Raw genomic sequence first — 24,432 nt, forward strand, 5'->3', positions numbered from 1 at the left:
TAAACATATTTCAAAAACACAGTACAAAAATGGGAAAGATAAAAACTTCAAAGCTGATTTTCTCTGTTTGTCGTATTTTGGATTGTGGCAGTTTAGTTGCGAGGGTACGATATAGGAAGATTGACGTGGGGGACAAGCAACTTTCGCCTGATTGTGATTGAAAGCTCGTAAAAGCTAAAGGAATGTTTCGAATCAAATTCTGAAGGAAAAATCCAATTGATAGCGAAAAACATACATTTTTAAGGCGCCATGAAATGAAGAAGTTTGAAAACCACTGGTATATGGAGATAGTAAGACAAAAAAAGACGGGTATAAAAAATACATCAGAAAACAAAATTACAAAAATAAAATAATACAGTAATTATATGACAATAAGGTCATATTCATAAAATCATAAATAATGATTCGTCTCTTTGACCCAATCAGTTATAATTTTCGGTTACATCAATGACTTTTGGCAAGGACATTGGTGAACTAATCATTGTTCAATTATTTATAAACAGTAATCAAATCACTATGCATACCAAAAGCTTGATCAATCCATTTTCATACCATCAATAATACACAAGATTTAGGAATGCAGCATTCGTTATTGAACATTATTTAGCACATCTCATAAACATATGTACTATCAGGGCTTGAAATTGACCGGAGCGGACCGGAACGCAACTACGATTCGTGAAATTCTAAAGGCTCCGTCTTATGGAAAAAATGTAAATTACGTTCTAGTATGAGAATTACTAAAATATTAAATTAATTTACATTACATATTTTTTCATAAAGTTTAATACGAAACGCATGGTAGGATATAACAGAAAAATCAAACACGTTTTAATATTTTCGGGAAAAAATTGAGCGCTCCGAATCGTAAAATATTCCATTTCGAGCACTGCGTATTATAAAATACTTTTGAAAAATATGGATACTGAGGGGCCGTGCGTGCATAGATGCTGTAGAAGCGCAGCATCCCCAGAAATAATCGATAGGTGTGGTAATTATATGGGTACTAATAATATTATGTTTGTTATTATTATGAAAATGTTCATTTAAAAGGTTCTAATTCTAATATTATTACGTAGGTACATTTTTATTTATTTTCTATATCAGAGCTACTAGGCTGCATCACCACATATCAAACGCCAATATTCAATTAGTTACACAAACATATCCAGATATTTAGCAATAATAATATTTGGTAGGTATAGGTACATATTGTATAATATGTATTTTTCAACAGCATCCCTGCAAACAAAAGTCATTCCACGCCACTGCTGAACGGGATGCAATCTTGCGTAAATCGGTTTCCACGCCAATATGCTTTACCAGTTAAGCAATCTATACCGACTATATTAATAATCACAACAGAAATTTACTATCAACAATGTGTCTGAGGTGTTATTATATCGGCAACCATCTTTTGTAATTTTAAATCTAGGTTTTTTTAAACATGTATGTTTCTGTGGATGTTCCAAATTAAGTAAGTAGGTATGTATGTTTAACATATCCGAGTATTATTCGGCAAACAATAATTTAATTAATTAAAATACATTAATAAATTAAACAATAAGTTGTGATTGATTTATTCCGTGTCTGGAAATGTGTACGTATACAGTTGGCCTGGCCGTACTACAGATCGACGTAAACTGCTGTATCGGACACCGATGCCCATCAAAGGGATGTCTAAATAAAACACTTAAAAATACCAACCACCAGAATACAGGGGTAAACCGACGAAAATATGCTGGTAAGTAAATTTTAAATACAATCATATCGTATATATATATATATATATAAAATTCTGGTAGGTGCCCGTAAGTAGGTATCAAGTCGTAGGTACTATCAATATCAAATTAACGTTCTCATTGTTTCTAATAAATTTCGAACATTACTTAGTACGACAGCTCACGGTGAACACAGATGATGTATTTTTGTTTTTTTTATCAGTTAACAATGACAATGCCAACCCAAGCTGTCAATACCAGTCCTGGTTTTTAATCAATAAAAATACCGTCATTAAAGTATTGTTTTATTTTATTACAACGTTTTTATTAGCTCGTATTCTTGTTTGTTTGGTGGTTGTTTGTCCAGTACAAATCTTGCAATCGATTTTTAACCAACTTCCCGACTAGCTACATTTGAAACTATTAGAATATATCAAAACACGATGCCGATGCGTTCTTTTGATACTTTTAGCCATCTTTAAGAGCGTACATAAGTGAAACGGCAAATAATTTTCAACTGTATGTAGAATGAAATTACGGCCGCGTTGTCATTCGGAGAGCGATAGTCGAGGCGTCTGCACGTCGATTCGTTTTGTCATGGCGTCGGATGAAAATATTCTTAAATCGTGTAAAGATGACTAAAAAACTTTACGTATGTACTTAAAAAAGAAAACATGTCAATGAATATACTATTATTATTACGAATATAATAATAAACATAACATAAAAAGGTCGCATGTTGAACTTTCATGACAAATTATATTTCGTTCGGCTTCCGTCATTTGCACCCGCGACCCGCATTCCGCGCATCGCCTAGTCACGATCTTTTTAGACCATGCCTCAGATGAGGTATAATAGCCTTAAGCAGAATTAAATTCATTTTCAGTTAATTCTCTCTTGTATGGAAAGTTATTTCAGAAAAATCCGTAATAAGTAAAAGACTATTATTGGTTGCTAAGCGGGTGGTCCTAGCAACTAAACTATTAATATATACGTGCGTTACTATGGAAATCAATATGAAATGTCAAAATGACATTTCAGTATACTATATTTATTCAGTATTTCTATCAAGTACAAAAAAAGTATTTATTAATACATAGAATTGTCAAGTTTATATGATCCAACAGAAAATTTAAAAACGTGGTATATAAAAAGTTCATTTTACTTGTAATTAATTATTCATATAATAACTTTCTACTAAAAAATAATATTAAAGTAATATTGATTATAATTATGATTCAGTATGACACCATAGCCGGTGCAGTTTATATTCTAAACTCTCATTCGGAACTAGTGTACGTGCTATCCTAGGGTTAGAGCTGGGTTTCGGGTATTTCCCCACGGGAATTCTCGAGAAATTTTCGAGACTTCCCATCCCGAATCTCGAGAATTGAAATTTTTAACATTTCGGGAAATTCCGGATCTCGAGAATCTTTTCTCGGGATTCGGGATTTCTTTATTATAACATATTAATTGAAAAAACGTTTTTCTATATGAAAAAAGTGGACATAAAACGTTCAAAGACTGATCGGGGCATTTAACACAATTAAGCCAACGTCGACTCAAAATGAGCGCAATTTCTGCAACATCAGGGAATTTTGTGTCTCAAAAGCGTATGCGATTGTCAGACGCAGCGATTGACAGTCTGTGTTTTTTGAAATACTTACTATTTAAATAAGTAATGTTTTGAATTATTTTTGTTTTCCTACTTCTATTTTGTTTCGTCTTCTTAAATAAATAAAAAAGTCATGTTTTTTGGAATATGTCTGTTTTTACACTGATTTTAGGATTTTTACAGGTTTTTTTTAAATATCCCGATATCTCGGGAATTCTCGAGAATTATTTTCTGGAAATCCCGAATCTCGAGAATTCAAAATTTCATAATTTCCGGAAATCCCGAATCTCGAGATTGAGATTTTCTCGGGAAATAATCAACTCTACCTAGGGTACGCTTTTGTATGCTAAAGACCCAGTAAACACTCTGCTTCAATAGTTACAAACAAGCGATGTTTCTCCCTGATTATATATTATTCTCTGCTGAGGTACGAAGGTTTTCCTCACCACAAATATCATCGCATGCTCGTCTCGAAGAACACTTCCAGACGGGGATGCATCTTCCATCGTCACATTTGATCTCGTCGTGGTCGCAAGTGTTGTTCCCTCTGCTCTCTGAAAAAAAAATTAAACAATTAGAATACTCTCTTGATTAATATGAAAAAAAATCTTAATGTTAATAATAAAATTTAATAATAAAATTTAGAAATGGGTGGTAGCACTAGGATTTTTTTTGAAGCATCCCACAACTCAAAAATGTAATAAATAAGTCATACTCAATGAGCTAGGAATGGGGGGGCATTTCTGTCACAAGGGTCAGGAGGGCAATGATAATTATAGTTATATTATTTTTAATTATAATGTTTTGTTTAGTAATACCAGTTAACAATCCAGTGTCCTTGTGTGCAACTTCACCATGGTCACTGCATATACATTCAGTTCTAAGACCTTGTCCACATGGCGCGTGTCTCGTCGCGAGTGCACGTGGACAACTCAATCAGGTCGCCTGTACCTCGACCGCGCGCGACACTCGTCACGGCGCGAGTGCGTGTGGACGGCTCAATGAGGTCACATGCACCTGAAATGCGCGCGAGTCAAAACGCGCCACGTAGACAAGGCCTGAATTGTTTTATTGGCAAAGTATCTTTTTGAAAAATCAAAGATACACAAAGACACTTACAATGTTATTATTTATTAAAATATAAATACCCCCCTGAAATTTCGGAAATAATGAAGTATATGCATTCATTACCAATGATAAGACGTATTGTCGCAACATTATTGTAAGAAAAGATTATCATTGTACCACTCGATAGAAGTTGTATTCAAGAATCCTCGAGACAACTTGATACTCGTTTCTCAAAATTTTTTAATAATATTTGAATATTATTATTTAAATTTTACGAGAAATCGAGAAATTTTCAGCATATAATTCTGTACAATAAATTAATCCACCAATCTCGAATTGTTGAGAAAAAAAATATTCGCAATAAATATATAACTCCTAAACTTCCTAAATTGGAAATATGAAGGTAAGATTTATTTAATACATTTTAGAGCCCACCCCTATATTATTTGACTGACAATATCATACCTAAAATCACATTCTTTCATAACTATTAGAAATATTATCAAACCTTATATAGGTATTTAAGACTAAAACTATTATAGCCGAACAATTCCAAAGACTAAGGCAACACGTTACTTTGTAGAATGGAATTTCGTGTCTATTACTTCGTCCTGGGCTCAATTTGTTGAAAATTGAGCAGTTCGCCACGGCAATCATTGTCATTGGGGAGTGCATAATCCAATTATCCCATCAGACCAAATTGCACAGATGTATTGTCCGCTCGCTGTTCACGATCATCAAAGGCCAGACGCGTCATGGAGTGTTTCGGAGCAGACCTTGACCTATGCCAGTGGTTCAATATAGGAGACAAATAGAACTAATCTCAATCTGGCATTCAACGGCACCTGAATTCTAAAGAAGACGACCCATCGTGGCTTGTGGTGATGGGGTATTATTGATTATTATGGAGATTATATAATTGTCATACCTATATCATCTATGATCGATATGTACTGATATTTGATTTAATTTGATTGTAGTAAAGTTCTACGTATAGGTGTTCTGTCGTATAAACTATAAAAAACCACCATTACAGTAGCACGAGCGAGCGATTCACGCATACAAAACATACATACCCTACATACGTTTTGCAAAGAAATTCGCTGATGACGTTTATTATTAACCCGATACATGTACTGAAAATATCAAACAATGTATGTGAAAATAAATGTATGTACGAAATTTTATATTTTTACTGTGATGTCTTTTTTTAGTAAAATCTATATATAAAATCTAAATCCAAATCTAAATAAAATCTATATTAGTAATATCTATTATAAAAAAATTAAATATGTTCAGTAAAATACTGAAGATGAAACAAAATTCAAATTCAAGACCGGTTAATATGGCCGTCATAACACTTTCTGTTACCAACAGCCTATACCTATTCCTCCAACAGGTACTCTTCGCCACTGCGAGATATAGACACAATACAATATATTGTTTTGTCCTGCTGAAGATATGGACTGGGTCCAAATTATTTGTAAATTCTAGACAATTTTTATAGGGCAAAGGAGGCGCGGCGCACATGTAAGACCGTTTTGCTCTTCGAATAATTTAAACCTATATAAAACTATAGATAACCGATCGGTTAACGTGTTGGCATAATATAGGTAATGTCATGGGTCTTGAGTTCGAATCCCGGGTATGTAAAAAAAACACATGTTGTTTTTCAGTGTGTTTGGACCCAGAATATTGATCCAATACATTGAGAAAATTGCCACGAATGAATATCATTATTTATATATAGTTACCAATGCAACCATACTAAAATCTTTCTGGAATCAAAGTAACACGGGATGCAAAAATAAAAATTACAAAAAGTTCATAAATTGCACTTACTAAATCAAAGGTTCTCAACAACCGATCAATTTTGAATACAGAGTTCTTGAAACGTAGATCTGAAACTACAACTCGAATCATTCAATCAACGTAGCAAAGCAACGGCTGCCATCGTCAACGCCGATGTCCCCTCAAGTGTTCACTTATCAATAATTGGAGAGAGTGGATATATTCAATTAAATATATATATTTAATACTTTTGCAAATTGACTCTGAAAGCGTGGAAGAAAATCAAAAATGTTAACCTCTACGTTCAGTTTGTTCATACGAACTAGTGCGTGGATCCCGGTAGGGATTTTAATACCGAATGAAACTATCAATACCGGTATTACCGATAAATATAGATATAAAAAAAATCTTTAAAACGTTGATATTTTATGTCAAAACCATCTAAGTAGTACTACGTATATAATAATTATTCTGTTGACCTTTAAAAATATGATAGAACTACTGATTTTTACAAATACCTTGTAGGTAATTGATTTCGTGATCGGATTAAATATTTATGAAAGTAAAATATAGAAGTCTGTATGTACTGAAGCTGTGCAAGAAAACATCTGAAATGTCAATCCGCCTCTCCTGTGCCTACCCTTATTTTTATTCAACCAGGTACCTAATTGATTAATGGTGTATTTTGATCGATCAACTCCTTAAATAAAAAGTGCTGAGTACATAGCGTCTGCAGTTAAAATATTTGCATCTTGGCAAAACAGAGCTTTTCTACACTCAAGTTAATAGTCAATAGAGTAAAACTTAATGAAGAAATAACATTAAATTCATTTTCGAAAAAATAAACGTGTTTACTTTCTTAATACCGAAAATACCGGTATTTTGGATATTTACAACTGGTCTTTCGGTATCGATAAATTAATAGCGGAATCTCGGTTTTCAAATACCGGTATTGCAATCCTTACACACATCGATCACACTTTCGCTATTGCGTTCAAATATTCAGGCCGTGGCACTGAATTACAAGTGACAAAGAAAGTGCTGTCTATTGATTATTTTCGAATGCAATACGGTAGATGTTAACATTTTACCACATTGCATTCTAAGTATGAGCAATAACTAACACTACCATCGAAGTCTACAGTTTCGTGTTAAGGCCTGACTATAGTCGGCTTTGGATTATATGGTGGAGATCAACATCTTAGGGGGCCAGGGCTTGCCCAGGGATATAATAGAATCATACAAGGACATAATGGAACATAAGAATATTAATATCGATGAATTATAATACGGGTATCATCTTTTGGTGACGTCTTCTATCGAAAGTTAGCGACCAACTTGTGGTACACCTATCTCTCCTGAGCAAGTAGTATCAGATCCTCAACGCCCTGGACATCGAGTTAAGAGAATATTCTTCTATCTACGCTTCTGCTACCTTGTGAGTTTGATTAAATTGTTATGGGTTTACGGATATTAAAACGATAATGTTCATATATTTTAATCCACTACGTTATAACATGATAATATTATAATCATTAATCACATAATAATTTTATAAGTAAGAACTAAGAGATATAATACAATATAACGGTTGCCGGAGCTACATCCAACACAGCTTTAGGTATCTGCTTCTGATAATAATTTGCAATAAAGATGAAAATAATCTTAATCACTTCCTTCTGGCGAAGCGTCAATAGTGAGATATGAGCAAAAGAATTTTGACTGCTTCCTTCCGGCGAGAATCGAATGTTGATTCACTAACAATTTATATTAGGTACTTATTTGGAGTAGGTAGGTACCTACGTAACAAAATTATACTTCTCAATGCGGAATATATGGCTGAATTATGCAGCTTTCTGCGTTTGATTGTAGCTATAAGGGGTGTCAACTAATTTTTACATAATACCTATATACTTTGGAGAAGAAAAATCCTATTATATATAATTATACCTATAAGTAGATATAGTATACAATAGACCAGGGTTTCCCAAACTATGTTCCGCGGAACACCAGTGTTCCGCCGAACCTGCATAGGTGTTGCGCGACCATTTGGAAAGGTTTTATACACTGCAATACATTTAAAGATCTTCTACTAAGTAGAAGTAAAATAAGTAAAACTAAAATAATTAATGAATCTACTTCATATTGAAAGGCGAGAAATCTCCACTGATGTTTATAAGGTCAAGTATCTAGATAGGTCATGGCTCCCACAAGGGGGGCTGACAGGCCTCTAGCCTGGGGGCCTGGGATTACGGGGGGCCCGGTGTGAGAGATCGATCAGCCAAGTGAGATAAACACACATCACAAACATTCACTAATAGTAAAAAAAATATCGCCTGCGGCGCTATTTCACTTCAAGCATACTAACATTTAATAATATGTGATTTTACCACACTTACAATTTTTAATTATTGTCGATATTTGACATGTCCATAATTGTGCATATCAACATAACAGTGGGTGTATTAAAAATACAAAAAATCGCTAAAAATACCATTAATTTTACCTCGAACACCATTTGGAATATGCAACTGTAAATCGTCACATTGTCTTTAACCTTAGCGGCAAGTAGGGGGCCCGCCAAAGTTCCTAGCCTGGGGGGGCGCTTTGGGAGGTGGGGGCCATGATCTAGGTACAGGCGGAGGACCATCTTTTCTCACACCGTGCGCATGAAAAATATGGGGTACCTATATTCTTTTTAACTGACCGGCTGACAAGTCTTGTCAGTTTAACGACAGTTGCCAAAACTGGCAGAACGGTTAGCTGCGCTAATAAATAACCTGCAAAATAAACTGAGTGTTCCGTTAAAATTTCCGGGTTTGCGAAGTGTTCCATTGCAGAAAAAGTTTGGGAAACCTAAATCAAGATTTAAAATTCGATTAACCCGCGTAGAAAACGAAGAAAAAAAACAAAAAATATTACAAATCTACAATTATTCAGACAATAGCTAACGGCAATTTTATTTGACAGTCTGACAGTTTATAGTGATATCCTCTTGGAAACCACTCATACGAAGTGAGTCACTGCCCTAAGTAACGATATATTAAATGCTACCAAATATATTATAGTTTGTAGCATTACTGCCTACTGGATAATAGAAATATTTATAACAAATAATTACAAGATAAAAAGAACTTTTTATATACAACATTTTAAAATTTTCTGTTGAATTATTATGCTCAATATGCTCAAACTTGTACTTGATATGAAGTAAATAAAAAACAAACTAGCAAACAAATATAGAATACTGAAATGTCATTTTGATCTCCATAGTAACGCACGTATATATTAATAATTTAGTTGCTAGGACCACCCACCTAGCAACCAATAATAGTGGATTGGATTACGGATTTCTTCCGACATAACTTTTCATACAAAACAGAATTAACTGAAAATGAATTCAATTCTACTTAAAGATGGCTAAAAGTATTAAAATAATGCATTGGCATCGTGTTCTGATACATTCTAAAAGTTTCAAATGCCTAGCTAGTCGAGAAGTTAGTTAAAAATCGATTGCAAGCTTTGTACCGGACAAATAAGAATACGAGCTAATAAAAACGTTGTAAAAAATACCATTATACTACTTCTAAATTATGAATAAATAAATTAAATATTTTTGGCAATCGGCCAAAAATCATTTCGCGATCGACCTTATTGACACCCCTGCGGGTTGGTAATGTGATCAACCAAGAATGCCTTCATGATTACGGCCACAACTCGTAATCCTCCGGTCTCCATAATATCAGTTCCTTTCAATGTCCAGGATTCGACTCAGTACACTAGTAAATAAAATTATCAAACTGTATAATAACAAAAAAATATTACATAACATACCTACCTAATAAAGTAATTTCTTGCCCCATCAACCGATATCAATTTATTATTACAGATTACAGATAAACATTAAATTGGATCTTCTTCAGTCATCTCCTTTATCGCATTATTAATAAATATCATTATTTATACATTTAAAAATATGAAGAGATAACCTAATGACCTCGAGTCTTCAGAAGTAAATAATTATTGATTCGTCGAAAAGTAGGTATTCTTAGATAACGTGCAGAGATTAATAATTTACGTGGAACTGCAATAAAAAGAAACACTAAATTTATAATTTATTTCTAACACAATTAAAAATTAAATTAAAACAAGTGGATGGCTATTTTAAAAAAAACACACCTTTTATCACGACTAAAAACAAGGCAGGCAAAAAAAGTTTTTAATCTAACGAAAATATTTACTGGTTGAATCAATATTATGTAAATACGTTTATTATTTTAAGAATATGTTAAATCACCGGTTTCCAACCTGTGGATTACGACCCTCAAGGGGGGGGGTTGCGAGGTGTATAAATAGCGTAACTGGGTAGAAGAGAAAAACTTTATATCAGTACTCAGAAATAATGGCAACTGAAATATGTACCTAACGGGTGTGGAGTAACAGGCAACCGCTCTCGAGTGTGCAAGAATATGGGATAAACTTAAACACTTGTCAAGAATATGCTTGTCCTTAGTTCTGACAACTGCTCTAGGTTTATGCACTGGCGCACGTTCAATATTTGTGTATTTGAAGGTTGCAAACACACACACTATTGCACGTACATAATGTGCGGTTCATTCTTGTAGGAAACTCACACATTCAAAACCCTGTGTAAAAAATTGTATTGGGGTATAGCCTATCGGAATTCTATGTATTAATCTGTTCTGTGGTAATAATGCAATGAGTTCATAGTTCTTTGAAATACCACATTTTCTCTAAGCATCTTGGAAACTACCCAATTAACAACATAACGTCAAATATACCAAAAAAATACACAAGGAAAAACGTAATTTCATTTTGTTTGCAAGTATTAATTACATAATGTTATTTGAAGGTAATAAAAAGAAGCACGTACTTACTACATTATTAAAATTAATTATATTTATTTTTTGTACAACATAATTATGAATATATTTTTTGGTCAAAGTGCATAACTATTGAATCATGGCGCTACTTAGATCAGTGCCCATAAACTTTGTACACGCGAGCGACATAAGGCCACGAATAAAAGTGAGTCTACAATAAAAATAACAAATACTCTTCATTGAAAATATCCAGGGTGCCTGAAAAATGCCTGTTAGTCTTGAATATGAGTGGGAAACCTCGGCCTTTTGAATGCATCAAAATTTCCATTTTACAACGTTTTTATTAGGTCGTATTCTTATTTGTCCGGGGGTTGTTTGTCCGGTACAAATCTTGCAATCGATTTTTAACTAACTTCCCGACTAGCTAGACATTTGAAACTTTTAGAATATATCAGAACACGATGCCAATGCATGTTTTTAATACTTTTAGACATTTTTAAGTAGAATTAAATTCATTTTCAGTTAATTCTGTTTTGTATGAAAAGTTATTTTGGAAGAAATCCGTAATCCAATCCACTATTATTGGTTGATAGGTCCTAACAACTAAATTATCAATATATACGTGCATTACTATGGAAATCAATATGAGTGTCAAAATGACATTTCAGTATTATTTCTATCAAATACATTTTTTTTGATCGTTTAAGGGCCCGCTGAAGAGCCCGCCGTTCAAATATAATTCAGTATAAAAAGGACCTCGGCGTCGTAACTACGTCAGTTTAAATCGATCTTTTCGCAAAAATCACTAATCATCGGAGATTTTATTTCAAGAAATATTATTATTATTACTGATAATTTCTGCCGCGCGGAGAATTATTATTATTTTATGAACACCTGCGAGATGAAGCCGATCAGAAAACAGGGCTGTCAAAATAATATTAAGCATTCATATTTTTTAAATGTTAATTTCATCATGGTTTTTAATCAAACCTGTGCAAGTACGTACTGATAACTTGGGTGGATTTTGTAGCAAACATACTATTGATATATATACGGGTATATTATTATTATAACCCAATTCAAATTGAACATAGGTTGATACTCAAATACTATTATAGTATGTTTATGATTTCGAGAAAATAATACGATGGTATAATTAATCCATATCAATTATTTGAAAACATTACATTCGCACTTTGCACAAAATTACAAACACATTCGAAGTTTGCCGCACACGTACAGACCACGTGATATTTGTTTACGCAAAATCGTCGCTTTTCAAAATGGCGAATTTGATTACCAGATTTTACTGCGATGAATCAGTATGTTCCTTTTTGTCTTTTTTTATTCGTAGGTTTGTTTACTATGTACACCGAGAAATTTCCATTTATAAACTCGGAAACGATTTTTACAGAAGAGTTTTGGAATATAATGCAACCAAAACTGGAAAAAATTCTATCATGGGTGTTGACTTCCTGAATTAGCTAACCCCAGGTCCATGCCACTACGTGAACCACAGTGGATATTAAGCCATTTCCACACTGGCAACAAGTTGCTGGCAACCTCATTGAATTTTACGATACTTACCATAATTGCTTAAGAAATTTTACAATAATTATCGTAAAATCTAACGAGGTTGCCAGCAAATTAACTTGTTGCCAGTGTGGACCCGGCATTAGATGCACAAAACTTAAATAATATATATTATAAATAAAAATTTAAAATTATAAATATATATTATGATTTATGTCTTCGACAGCCCTGATGAGATAAATGTGAAATATGAGTCGGATCAGTCACAGAGCAAATTTATTAACACAAACAACTTTGACACGACCTTTTTATATTAACTAGTAGACCAGATATTATGGACCACATGTTAAAAAATCATATTTTCAATTCTCAAGGCCAATTCTGTAGAACGTCCTCAACAGAAAATGTAAAAACGTTGTATATAAAAAGTTCTTTTTATCTTGTAATTATTTTAATTTTAAATTTAGTACATACCTACATAGTTGTTAAATTTTACAAAATGGTTTTGAAGTACACGTAGAAGAAGTGTTTTGAGCGTGGCCGTATTATGCCCGGTCCACACTGGCAACATGTCGCCGGCAACCTCATTAAATTTTACGATAAGTATGATAATTATCGTAAATTTTCTTAAGCAATTATGATAATTATCGTAAAATTTAACGAGGTTGCCGGCGATATGTTGCCAGTGTGGACCCGGCATTAGGTTACAAGTTACAACTACCTAATTTAATGCGGCCATCCAACAGCGTGAGCTTTTGGGACAAAAAGATTTCTAACTAAATAGGTACTGGACTACAGAAAAATACTAGATTTCATGACATTAAAATAAAATTAATGATTTGGCGTGCTCAACCCCTGTACGCGTGCCGTAGCAAAACATGAACTATTTCGTAAACACGAGATACTTTTCGACTATATTATTATTATTATGTTAAGGGTGGGAATTAATAGCACGTTGCGTTAGTCACAACTCACGATGACAAAAAATATTCAAATATTTAAAATATAGTTTTCACTTAAAAATCACCTAAAAGAGCGTGTAACAAACCCAAAATCGTGAGTCACTTTTTTTTTAAACACTGCGTTCCCTAAGCCCTGACAAATCATCACATTGGAAATGGATGGTTTTCACAAATCAACGACATCTGTAGCACAGTCAATTTGAATGGCGATAAGAATAGTTTTGACTTGTCAATAGATTATTACAACTAATTATAACTAAATAACACATTATTTCAAGATTAGGAAATCAGAGATGCAGTTTAAATAATCATATATTACAATAAGTACGTATCGATTCTTATTAAATATTTAATAATAGAGGAAAATAATCTCGCATCCCAAATAGGTAATTAATTTCTAAACAATAGTACTAGTGTGTGGCGTTTACGTGGTAGAACTCCTTTATAATGGTGTTGAAACAAAGATTCTACTTTAATTGAGTCATTTAGGTTGATATTTTATGCTTATGCCAGGGCTATAAACCCATCGTGATGTGTGTATAACCCGAAACAGCTGTCAGCCTAAAGGACTCAATAAAATTAACAAAAATAACTTTGTTTCAAAACTATTAAGAAAATTATTTCTTTCCATGACGTGCAAATTGATCATTTGGTAGTTGTTGATGAAAACCATCCATTTCCAATGTGATATCCTTTTTAATGTTGTCAGTGGTTAGTGTAAACAGTCTGTTGAATTATGCGAATATAAATATTCCCCATGAGTTAATATGACAGGCTGGAGGAAAATGTTTGTGTCTCATGACTCCCTTGTAAGACAAATCAAATCCGTCCAACGGGTCGATCGTCATGTTTTAATGACAGATTCAGAGTTGCAAGACACTATTAAACTTTGGTTGGTAATCCTTTACTACATGCGTCACACTAAGCTCACACGAGACTGAATCAAGCATTTTCTCGTATAATTTCGCACATTGGAGCGGCACTCAGCACATCATGTAAGATGAGAAAAAACCCGATAGGACGGACGTTGTTGACGTTTTTGCTACTACGCATCGTACCCGAAGAAACGAGAAAAAACCGATGGAAGTGTTCACACGACACGGGTTTTTCTCGCGGCGTCAGTAGTGCCGTCAAAAAAGTATTGATACTTTGAAGTACCTAGTACCTAGCGATAGTTCGATACTTTTCTTCTAATACAATACGGGCTTTCTAAAATTTCTAAATTTCAACACCGCGTATCCCTTTCAGCCGGTGTCTGACGAGGCTCAGTCCTCTGGCTACCCCTGTATATTTTGTACACCCACGACATCCCGATCCCCGAAACTAGCTTTGCCTCCCATATTATCATTGTTGCCCAATATGCTGATGATACCGCTATCCTTCCGCGATCAGTAAACCGTAATCGTTCGATAGACATTATCTAATCTGCGACTAAAAAAATCTTTGTGTGATAAATGGCGCATAAAAATAAATCAAGACAAAAGCTCTGCACTAACTTTCACAAGATGATCCAACCGTCACAAGTATAAAGGCAAAAGCATCAGGATGCACGGAACTAATATTCCTTGGACTACTATAGTCAAATACCCAGGTCTAACTTGAGATGAAGATCTAACATTAAACGTTTCTAATACTGCGATTACCCGTCCCATTATGGAGATAAACGCTGCCCACGTCTGGGTCTCTGCTAATCCTGCTAAACATTTCAAAACGCTTCAGACTATAGAAAACAAATCGCTTAGAACGATCACGGATGGCCTATGGTTTGACATATTTTAGCCATTATTTTCAATTTGGTTTGTTCAACATTCTTGTTCAAGATGAAGCATTCATATACTATGTGAAATATAAGTATTTTGTTTTTAATTTCTTTATTCGATGTTCGCCAATAAATACACTGTCCTGAAGTTAGTAATTTGACAGTTGTTCAGCGCTCGAAATGGAAAATTACACGAACTGGAGCGCTCGATAATTTTCAGAAAATAACACATTTATAATATGTACAAAAAAAGAATTAGATTTTTTCGTTATAGATATACCTACTTAGCTCAGACGGCCATATGGAATAACAGTCCTAAAACTTGTGGCATGCAAAATTTGTCAGCGGTGCAGGGTGCAGGTGAAAAACGGGGTTTATGACACGTCTTAAATATTATTGTTTATCATTAGTTTCGTATTAAAATTTAAATATGTACTTACATAAATATTATAAAGTAACTGAATTTAATTACTTTTTAATAATTCACGAACCGAGACGCAATATTTAATTTTTCCACGTGACGGAGCGATACTTTCGGCAATTACACGAGCCGGAGCTGCGTTCCGGTGCGCTCTGGTTCATTTCGAGCGCTGCAGTTCTTTTAAAACGATTTGTCAGACATCCCTCGCAGTATGATCAGTGACACGAACTATTTTTTTTAATGCTCAACGAAATAAATATGTACCGTGAAATCACGTGAGATTAGACCAACGCTATTTTCAAAACCTTTTTGTAGTAGATACCTACCAAAATAATAATCTAAGTCTGAAAATTTTGTTAAATATTCATACCACATAAATTTAATATAATAGTTGGATTTTTTTGGAATATTATACCAATATCAATACTTTTATTCGTTACGGTACGGATACCAAGTATTGATACTTTTTTTCGATATGACGGCCGTATGCGTCAGGCGCAATAAACCTCTCAGCAGGCAGTTTATCATGTCTCTTTGTGAAGGGTTGTTATAATGTTATATCTACCTACGTATCAATGGATAATAAAAATTTGATACCGATATTGATAGTATGTTTATTTAGTTCAAACTAGACCTGCATCGTAGATCCTACCGAACTTTTAGGTGTATATTATGTTTTAAAAAAAAACATTAAAAGGGCTTCAAATTATTTGGTAAGTAAAAAAATGCAAAAATAGCAAGAATTTTATTAAAATAGTGGCAATTATCTAATATTAACAGCAGGTAAAAAATGATTATTGGTAAGTATTAAAATAATCACTATGTAGCGTGAACATACAAAATAATTTTATTTTTTCAATTCTTCACACCTGAATTGACAGTTTTAATGTTGGTTACGTATGGCATCTTACTAAGCTTCAAGAGTCTCGGCTTTTGAGCTTTGAGAATCGATGTCTGCGCCGAATCTTAGGGGTACATTGGTACGACCGCGTTACAAACACCCGAGTTCGTGAGCAGACACAACAGCCTTCGGTGATTGAAGTTATCACGAAGAGACGATTTACGTGGCTGGGACACGTATTCCAGATGCCGCCAAAGAGTGCGGCACTTCGTACCCTTGTGGCACAGCCTCAAGGGTTCCGTCGCCGTAGCCGGCCCTCCCTCACCCTGCAGCGGTGCTATAAAAGCGACCTACGTGCTGCAGGTCTGACATGGCGGGAGGCGCAGGAGTTGGCGATGGACCGAGGTAAGTGGCGCCAACTTGTGCTTGCCCTATGCCCCAATGTTGGGACGTGATAGGGTGGAAAAAGAAGAAGACGTCTCTGAATAATAATTTCATTAACTCAGAATACGGTGTTGCCAAATATAGATATAAATCCCCGAGCATATTATGACATGATCATACTTAACCATGTTCATTGGTTGGAAGACATTTATAGAAATCGGGCCATTCCTATGATTTCGTTTCATCGAAACTGTGACACTTGTCACGTTCCCAATATAATATTTTTTATTCTGTTTCGATAGCAATACAAAATTGAATACGTATTCATGTCCATTGTATACGAGACATTAAGAAGTGGGCGGTCAACGGGAAAAAAATCGAATCATGTGAATCGATTCGTGTAAATAGCGATCAGATCTGCGCATGTATTCTATACACACTGCTGCTATCAGCGGCTAGCGAGGGTTGTTTATCATATTTATGTATTAAGGAATTATATTTGTTACATAAAGTTAGCCGTCTAAACTGTCTATCTTGTTCTAAAAGTTCACACAGCCAAGAGAGAAAACATAGCACTTTTTGACAGTTCAGACGGTTAAATTGTTGTAACAATTAAGCCCCTCCAGTGGCGCACCCAGGATATAATATTGGGGGGGGGGGGCAAGGAGGAGAATGTAAATTAGTCCCATAGGCTCTTTTTCTTCTTCACAGCCTAATTTCTCGTTTATCGGTCTTTTGTCTATTGCACTCGGTGTACCTACACCATGGTCCTAACATCCTGAAACGGGCCCTCAGGTTAGGATATTTGGCGGCCCCCCTACCTACCGCTAAGATTAAAGGCAGTGTGAAACACTAAATTAACGTTTTCCAAATTGTGTTTTAGTTCAAATCAAGGGTACTTATACGGTGAATTATTGGCGATTTTTAATACATCTACTTTAATAATGGAGCTGTCGAGTATCGACACATAATAATCAAAAAATATATTGCACAATTATATAAGTAATTGAAAATGGTCATGGCCATGAAGAATAATAGCAGGCGACTTTTTTTACTATTAAAGTTAATTTATGATGTGTGTTTATCTCACTTATCTGGTCAACCCGACACGCCGGGCCCCCAATAACCCGGGCCCACAGGCTAGAGCCCTGTCAGCCCTCCCAAGCTATGACCTACACCACTCCGGAATTCGGGTGGACACGGAGAATTTTTTGACAGTTCCATTAGAGATTGGGTTTCTAAAAAAACCCGACATTAGTATTTCGAAATTTTGTGTTAGAAATTAAAATCTAAGAAATTTTTATTTGTCTAAGCCTAAGCCCAAAGGTATAGTTTATTGGCTTTCTTCTGATTGGTTTAGGGGCTGCCCCTCAATACATAGGATTATGATAAACTACTCTTGTATAGAATAAATGCGCTGGACATACTGTAATAGTACTGTCAAAGAGTCGTCGCACATTACGACGGCTAGACACGACCACAAATCACAGGAAATGGTAGTTTTTGGTACACATTAAGGGATGGTTCGGATATGGGCGACGCGGTCAAAATGACTGCTAGTAGACGGCGCGGATTGAAAGGTGTGCGACACTTCCGCATCCCCACGCGTAATCTCCCCATATCAAAATCTACGTTTTGTGGTTGCATCCAGTCGTTTTAATGTGCGACGAGATACGATACCATAGTTCTATACGGAAACAACAAAATTCTTTGTTCTCTAAGACAATGCCGTTTGTAATTTAAGGAATCAATCCAGACATACCCATCAAGAACTGAATTAATAATGTATCCCTAAGGCAGTGGTCGGCAAACCGCGGCTCGCGAGCCACATGTGGCTCTTTGGCCCTTGAGTGCGGCTCTGCCACAAATGCCCTCTGCCCTATTTGACATGGCTACAAAGAAGAAGCAAAGAAAAACGGAAGACGAAAACCGTGAATTTAAAGTGGAATGGACCGAGAATTTCACGTTTATTCACAACTTAAATGGCCTACCGACCTGAATTATTTGTCGGGAAAAATTGGCGCATAACAAGAAGTCAAATTTGGAGCGACACTTTACGACTAAATGCGCCCTGTCACGTCATTTAGCACTAAATATCCTGTCGGAGATGCAAGTAAAAAAGCAGTTGAGAAGAGCCAAGAAAAATCAAGTTCTGTATTTAATTACTGAATACAATCAACATTGTCATGATTTAATTTTATGAAAACCATACTTACAATTTAATTTTTATTACGTATGATATCACGTTTTATTAAGTTAATAAACAGTGTACCTACATATTATATAATTTAAGTTTAAGAAATTTGGCTCTCAAAAGAAATCTCAATCGTTGTACTGTTGATATTTGGCTCTTTTGACTAATGAGTTTGCCGACCGCTGCCCTAAGGAATCAATCCAGACATACCCATAAAGAATTGAATTAATAATGAATCCCTGAAAGGGTTATTTGATTTTGACGATTGAGATGATTATTTGAGATTGACGTTCACAACATTTTTGACTTGTCTCTTTACTGAATTATAAAGAATAGATAGATCTTTCCACATATTATAATGGCATTCCCTATAGAACTAGGGAATCGTAGTCTTATAAAAATATCAAAATGTTTATGTTTAGTAGGTACCTACATTCCGAACAGCGGGTCAATGCCTTGTTTTCTTTTTATTTTATATTACAAACTAAAATTCTTGTTTAATAGTGCCTATTATCAGCTCAATAAACACTGGCAAAGTGTAAAGTGTAAACGAAACAGGGATGCGAGAATTTTCTAGCAATAATAATCAAAGTGAAAACACTTTGAAGTCGTAAATTGGCTTACAAAAATCGACTATATGTATCTCAACAATGTAAACAGATAAAATCTACGATATATGGGAAAGAGTACGGCGGCTGCGAGTGAAGCACCACTTTGTTTACATGTTTTGATCTATTCTTGGATAGAAAACGCAGCGGCCTTGTCCTCAACACGTTGTGGTTTGAATGCAGTACTCTGAGTACTCCCTCGAAGACCGCGGGAAATACGCTCTTGAAAAGCATCATGGTTGGTTAACGAGACTAGGTTTCCATACAACATATTAGGAAAATATGGTGAAAACAAAATCAAATATTTTTTTTTAAATTAAGAGATCACGCGTGAGTATCTTTTGATATATTGTAGTCACACGACGTTGTCTACTCGCGTTCAACGCACGAAATCTTACTGTATTTCTGACCATCAACTCTTATCTGTGAAAAGTGTAAACCAGATATTATGTCCAACGCGTCGATCGCGGAATGAATTTTGGTTGATCGCAGGCAATGTCGTGACTTGACTCGCGCGCATTCCAGGTACATGTGACCTCATTGAGCCGTCGACATGTAATCGCCGCGTGTCACTTCTCGCGCACGGTCGAGGTACAGGTGACCTCATTGAGCTGTCCACATACACTCGCGCCGTATCGCCTATTATCATTTAGGCAATCTCATAGGAATCGAGACGTGAAAATGTAAAAATATGTGTGTACGTCCAGATGTAATGTTGTAATATAATATGATTTAATTGATTTTTTGCAGGGAAAATTAACCATTCCTAGTGTTATTTACTTAACCAGCTTACTGGAAAGTAATTTAAAAATAAACCACGAGATATCTCAGGTGCCATTTAATCATATTATATTGCATCACTCGCTGACTACCGCAGGGGTAAGAGAAAGAGAAGATGTGAATTCCCGTTCTTTAAACTGGGACGTCCCCTTCCCGTCACGCAGTAGGCTACAGCACTATTTTGACGATGCTGCTATCCAATATCAAAACTGGCAGTGATCTAACATACTCTCACATTGTCATTCTTCAGCTGGAACAAACGGATTTGGATGAGAACATCAATGCGTCACAAATTAACCAAGAAAACGTGTATTTCACAAACACATAAAAAGAAATACTTAATATCCCATTCGTCATGAAAATGAAAAGTTTCGGTGATCTTTGGACAATCATTGCACTCGTGGCCAAAGTATTTCCATACTGTGCAATAAGGTGAAATTACGCCTCTGTTTAAAGCATAAGGATCAGTGTTGCCAACCGTACTATAATTATAGTACAATACTATAATTTTGATTCTGCAAAAACTGTAAAATACTATAATTTTACGCCGAATATGCCAAAACACTATAATTTTAAAGGATTCGAGCCGAAAAATGTTCCTGTACTATATTTTTTACAGAAATACTATAATTTTTACGCTTTGTACTATAATCAGCTTAGAAAAATACAGCAACGCTGACAGGGATTCAGATCTTTGATTTCTCTAGCTCCTGCGGCAAGCCGTCAGTGATGCAAAACGTGATACGACTAGGTCACGCCAGGTTAATTTGAAAACGATTTTCATGTAATCTGGCTTAGGAAATAAAAATAGGAATAGTTAATGCTTTCTCTCCAAAATCACAAAGAAACATTATAATATTACAACTGAATGTACACGTTTTTTACATTTTCACAGCTAAATATATTATGCCGGGACCACATTGGCAACATGTCGCCGGCAACCTCGTTAAATTTTACGATAAGTATAATTATCGTAAAATTTCTTAAGCAATTATAATAATTATCGTAAAATTTAACGAGGTTGCCGGCGAAATGTTGCCAGTGTGGACCCGGCATTATGTATTTGCAAATGGTGCGATCGACTTGGATCGATCGCGATGGAAGTGACTGTGCCATACGATCGGCGGATGATGCATCTGTAGACGGCTTTATATTAATACAATATCATTGAAACGCAAATAGATACGTTTAATACAATGTTGTGTTAACAGAGAAGCAGGTCCACCGACGATGTATGTACAATGTACATACTTAGAACTGTCAATAATTAATAGCGACTCAAGTAGGTTTGAGAGACAACATTGAACAGCTCACAAAATCAAAATAAACCCGACCCAAACGGCGAGGCGTGTGAAAACTCTGGTCGAATCCTCCTTCATCCATATTTACCTACCGTGATAGCCATAAATTAAACATAATTCAACTGTTTATTTATTACTCCTATAACGTTAAATGCAAATAGAGGCTAGATTATTTTCAAAGCTAAATATTTTTTTTCAGAATAAACATCACTGGAACACACAACTTCGACCAAGGTTTTGAAGTAGTAGGCCTCGACTGCCTTCAAATATTGAATACTTGTTTCGTATGCATGACAAACAATGCATACCTACTATTGAAACAGACTTAATAATTGAAAATAACCATGCGCTACCGGGGAGACAATTAGGTAGGTAGACACATGTATTATGTTTATAAAATATTGGAATTAAATCAAAATAATCAAGATGGGCATTACTGTTCATTCATTCATTGAGGAAATGCAGATTGCCAATTACCTACACACAAAAAACAGATCTTGGAAACGACTACCGAAACGTGAAGATATAAAAAAAATCATTTTTGAAGTTGTAGGCATCATTGCATTGCATGGTATTCGTGTTCTGAAAACATGCTGCCACGTGTGACATTACTCGTGAGAAAATAAACACCACGGAGCATACATCTACTCTTGAGTGTAAACGTGTAAAAGCATGGAATTTAAAAAGATCTACAACTTAATAATGACAATTAAAGTGCAAATTAACAATTAAAAACGTGTTGAAATACTACCAATAAAACCACAAGTTAAAAGTACCAATAAAACATATTAATGTTAAGAAAATCCTATAGAAAAAATGGTAAATAAATAATTGATGTTTTCTCAGTCAGACTAAATAAAGGTTTACAATGTAAATAATAGGAATCTTTTTTGTGTTGGCAAGTCAATGACTGAAAAATCCATTTCACTTGTTCTATATTCAAAAGATATCTTCATTTCTGACAGTTAATTTAACTATGAACATGCGCAGATACAATAATTTCTTCTTGTGCGCAGTAATTAGGCAGGGCTAATGTGATTGAGTTTATGGTTACTGTTGCCGACTTTGCTTATAGCAAGCCTATTGTATCGCTTTCTCTCACTCGGCGCCCCTCCAACTCGTCTTGTCAACAACTTGTCTCGTGCCAAAACTATAAAACTTCACGGCAATGTGGTATATTTATACATAATTTAGAATACCTCAGAAACATAGCTATTTAAAAAAAATATGGTGTCAGACAGGACTCGAGCCTACATCCATCGGATTCCGGCCAATGTATGTACCTACTTTAAAAATTTTGTCATCTGCACTCTACCGCATAACGTAGAATAGAAATTAACCAATAGTCATACTACTGAAGCGCTCTTTAAATATTGCTAATATTAGCAACTGGTTTTTGTGCAAGGCCCACTTTGGTGAGGCCGTAACACGAAACTACTTCCATCATAGTGCTAGGTTATTGCTCACATTTCGAACGTAATGTGGTAGGTAAACTGTTTGTAGAAAATTATGATTGTTACATAATGAAGTAAATAGTAATAATTTGGATATATGGTGGGCAAAGGCTGACTATGGCCTCAATGATGTATACCGATGCCAATAGGTATACTTCTAAAAAATGTTGAGACGCCACTGTCCAAGAAAGTCAGCAAATCCTATCTCTAGCCTCCGCGTGGCGTCCCCCGGGCAATGCAGATAATGTGCTGTATAACGCAACATAATATCTGTAGCCAATAGAGAAGGGTGCAAGGCGAAACTCTGGCGCCTTAAAACGAGAGACCTTTGGCTACGGGAAGGATCACCCAGACAGAAAAACCACACACCAACCCGTCTGGACAGCGTGGTGTGTTATGTCCAAAACCTTCATATGAAAACAAAAACTTCTAGAACCCGGCCCTCATTCTCCGGAGGCCAACCTGATACTGATCACGGCAGCGATCAGCGAAGGAAGGCAGAGGGTGCTAAAAATCCCCGGAGACCCGGAAAAGGCTGCCAACAGATGACCATTGCTACATATAACGCAAGAACATTGTCCAGCGATGCCAAACTTGTAGAGTTTCAAGAAGAGCTCCGGAATATCCACTGGGATGTTGTCGGACTCAGCGAAGTAAGGCGTAAAGGTGAGAGTATTATTACTTTACAAAGCGGACATGTGCTGTACTCCAAAGGAACCGATGAAGGACGCACGAGCGGTGTTGGATTTGTTGTCAACAAAGCCTGGAGGGACCGCATAGTCGAGTTCAACTGCATTTCTGACAGGGTCGCAAGCGTGATACTTAAAATCAATGCTAGGTACCGCATTCAGATTTTGCAAGTATATGCTCCGACACAGAGCTATCCTGATGAAAAAGTGGAAGAGTTTTACGAGGAAATAACATCCTTGAAAAATAAAAGTAAATGCCACTTCAACATCATAATGGGAGATTTCAATGCACGTATTGGATCATACCAAAGAGATGACGTAGCGGTCGGACATTTCGGACATGGCTCAAGGGATGGTAGAGGGGACATGCTTGTGGAGTTTGCTGAAACCAACAATCTTCACATCATGAATTCCTTTTTTCAACATAAACCTACACGTAAATGGACGTGGAGAAGCCCGACAGGAAG

General features: G+C 35.4%; 1 protein-coding gene across 1 annotated transcript in view; it reads right to left on the minus strand.

Moving 5' to 3' along the window:
* LRP1 (LDL receptor protein 1) overlaps positions 1 to 24,432 on the minus strand; it is a 221,064-nt gene that overhangs the window by 133,740 nt on the left and 62,892 nt on the right. Inside the window, exon 2 of the mRNA XM_085960995.1 lies at positions 3,783 to 3,890. Coding sequence (XP_085817121.1) covers positions 3,783 to 3,890 — 108 coding nt within the window. The remainder of the gene's footprint in view (positions 1 to 3,782; positions 3,891 to 24,432) is intronic.

Source organism: Rhyacophila brunnea, unplaced genomic scaffold (genome assembly GCF_057557595.1).
Source record: "Rhyacophila brunnea isolate RB1 unplaced genomic scaffold, BYU_Rbru_1.0 scaffold_12, whole genome shotgun sequence".
NCBI lineage: Eukaryota > Metazoa > Arthropoda > Insecta > Trichoptera > Rhyacophilidae > Rhyacophila > Rhyacophila brunnea.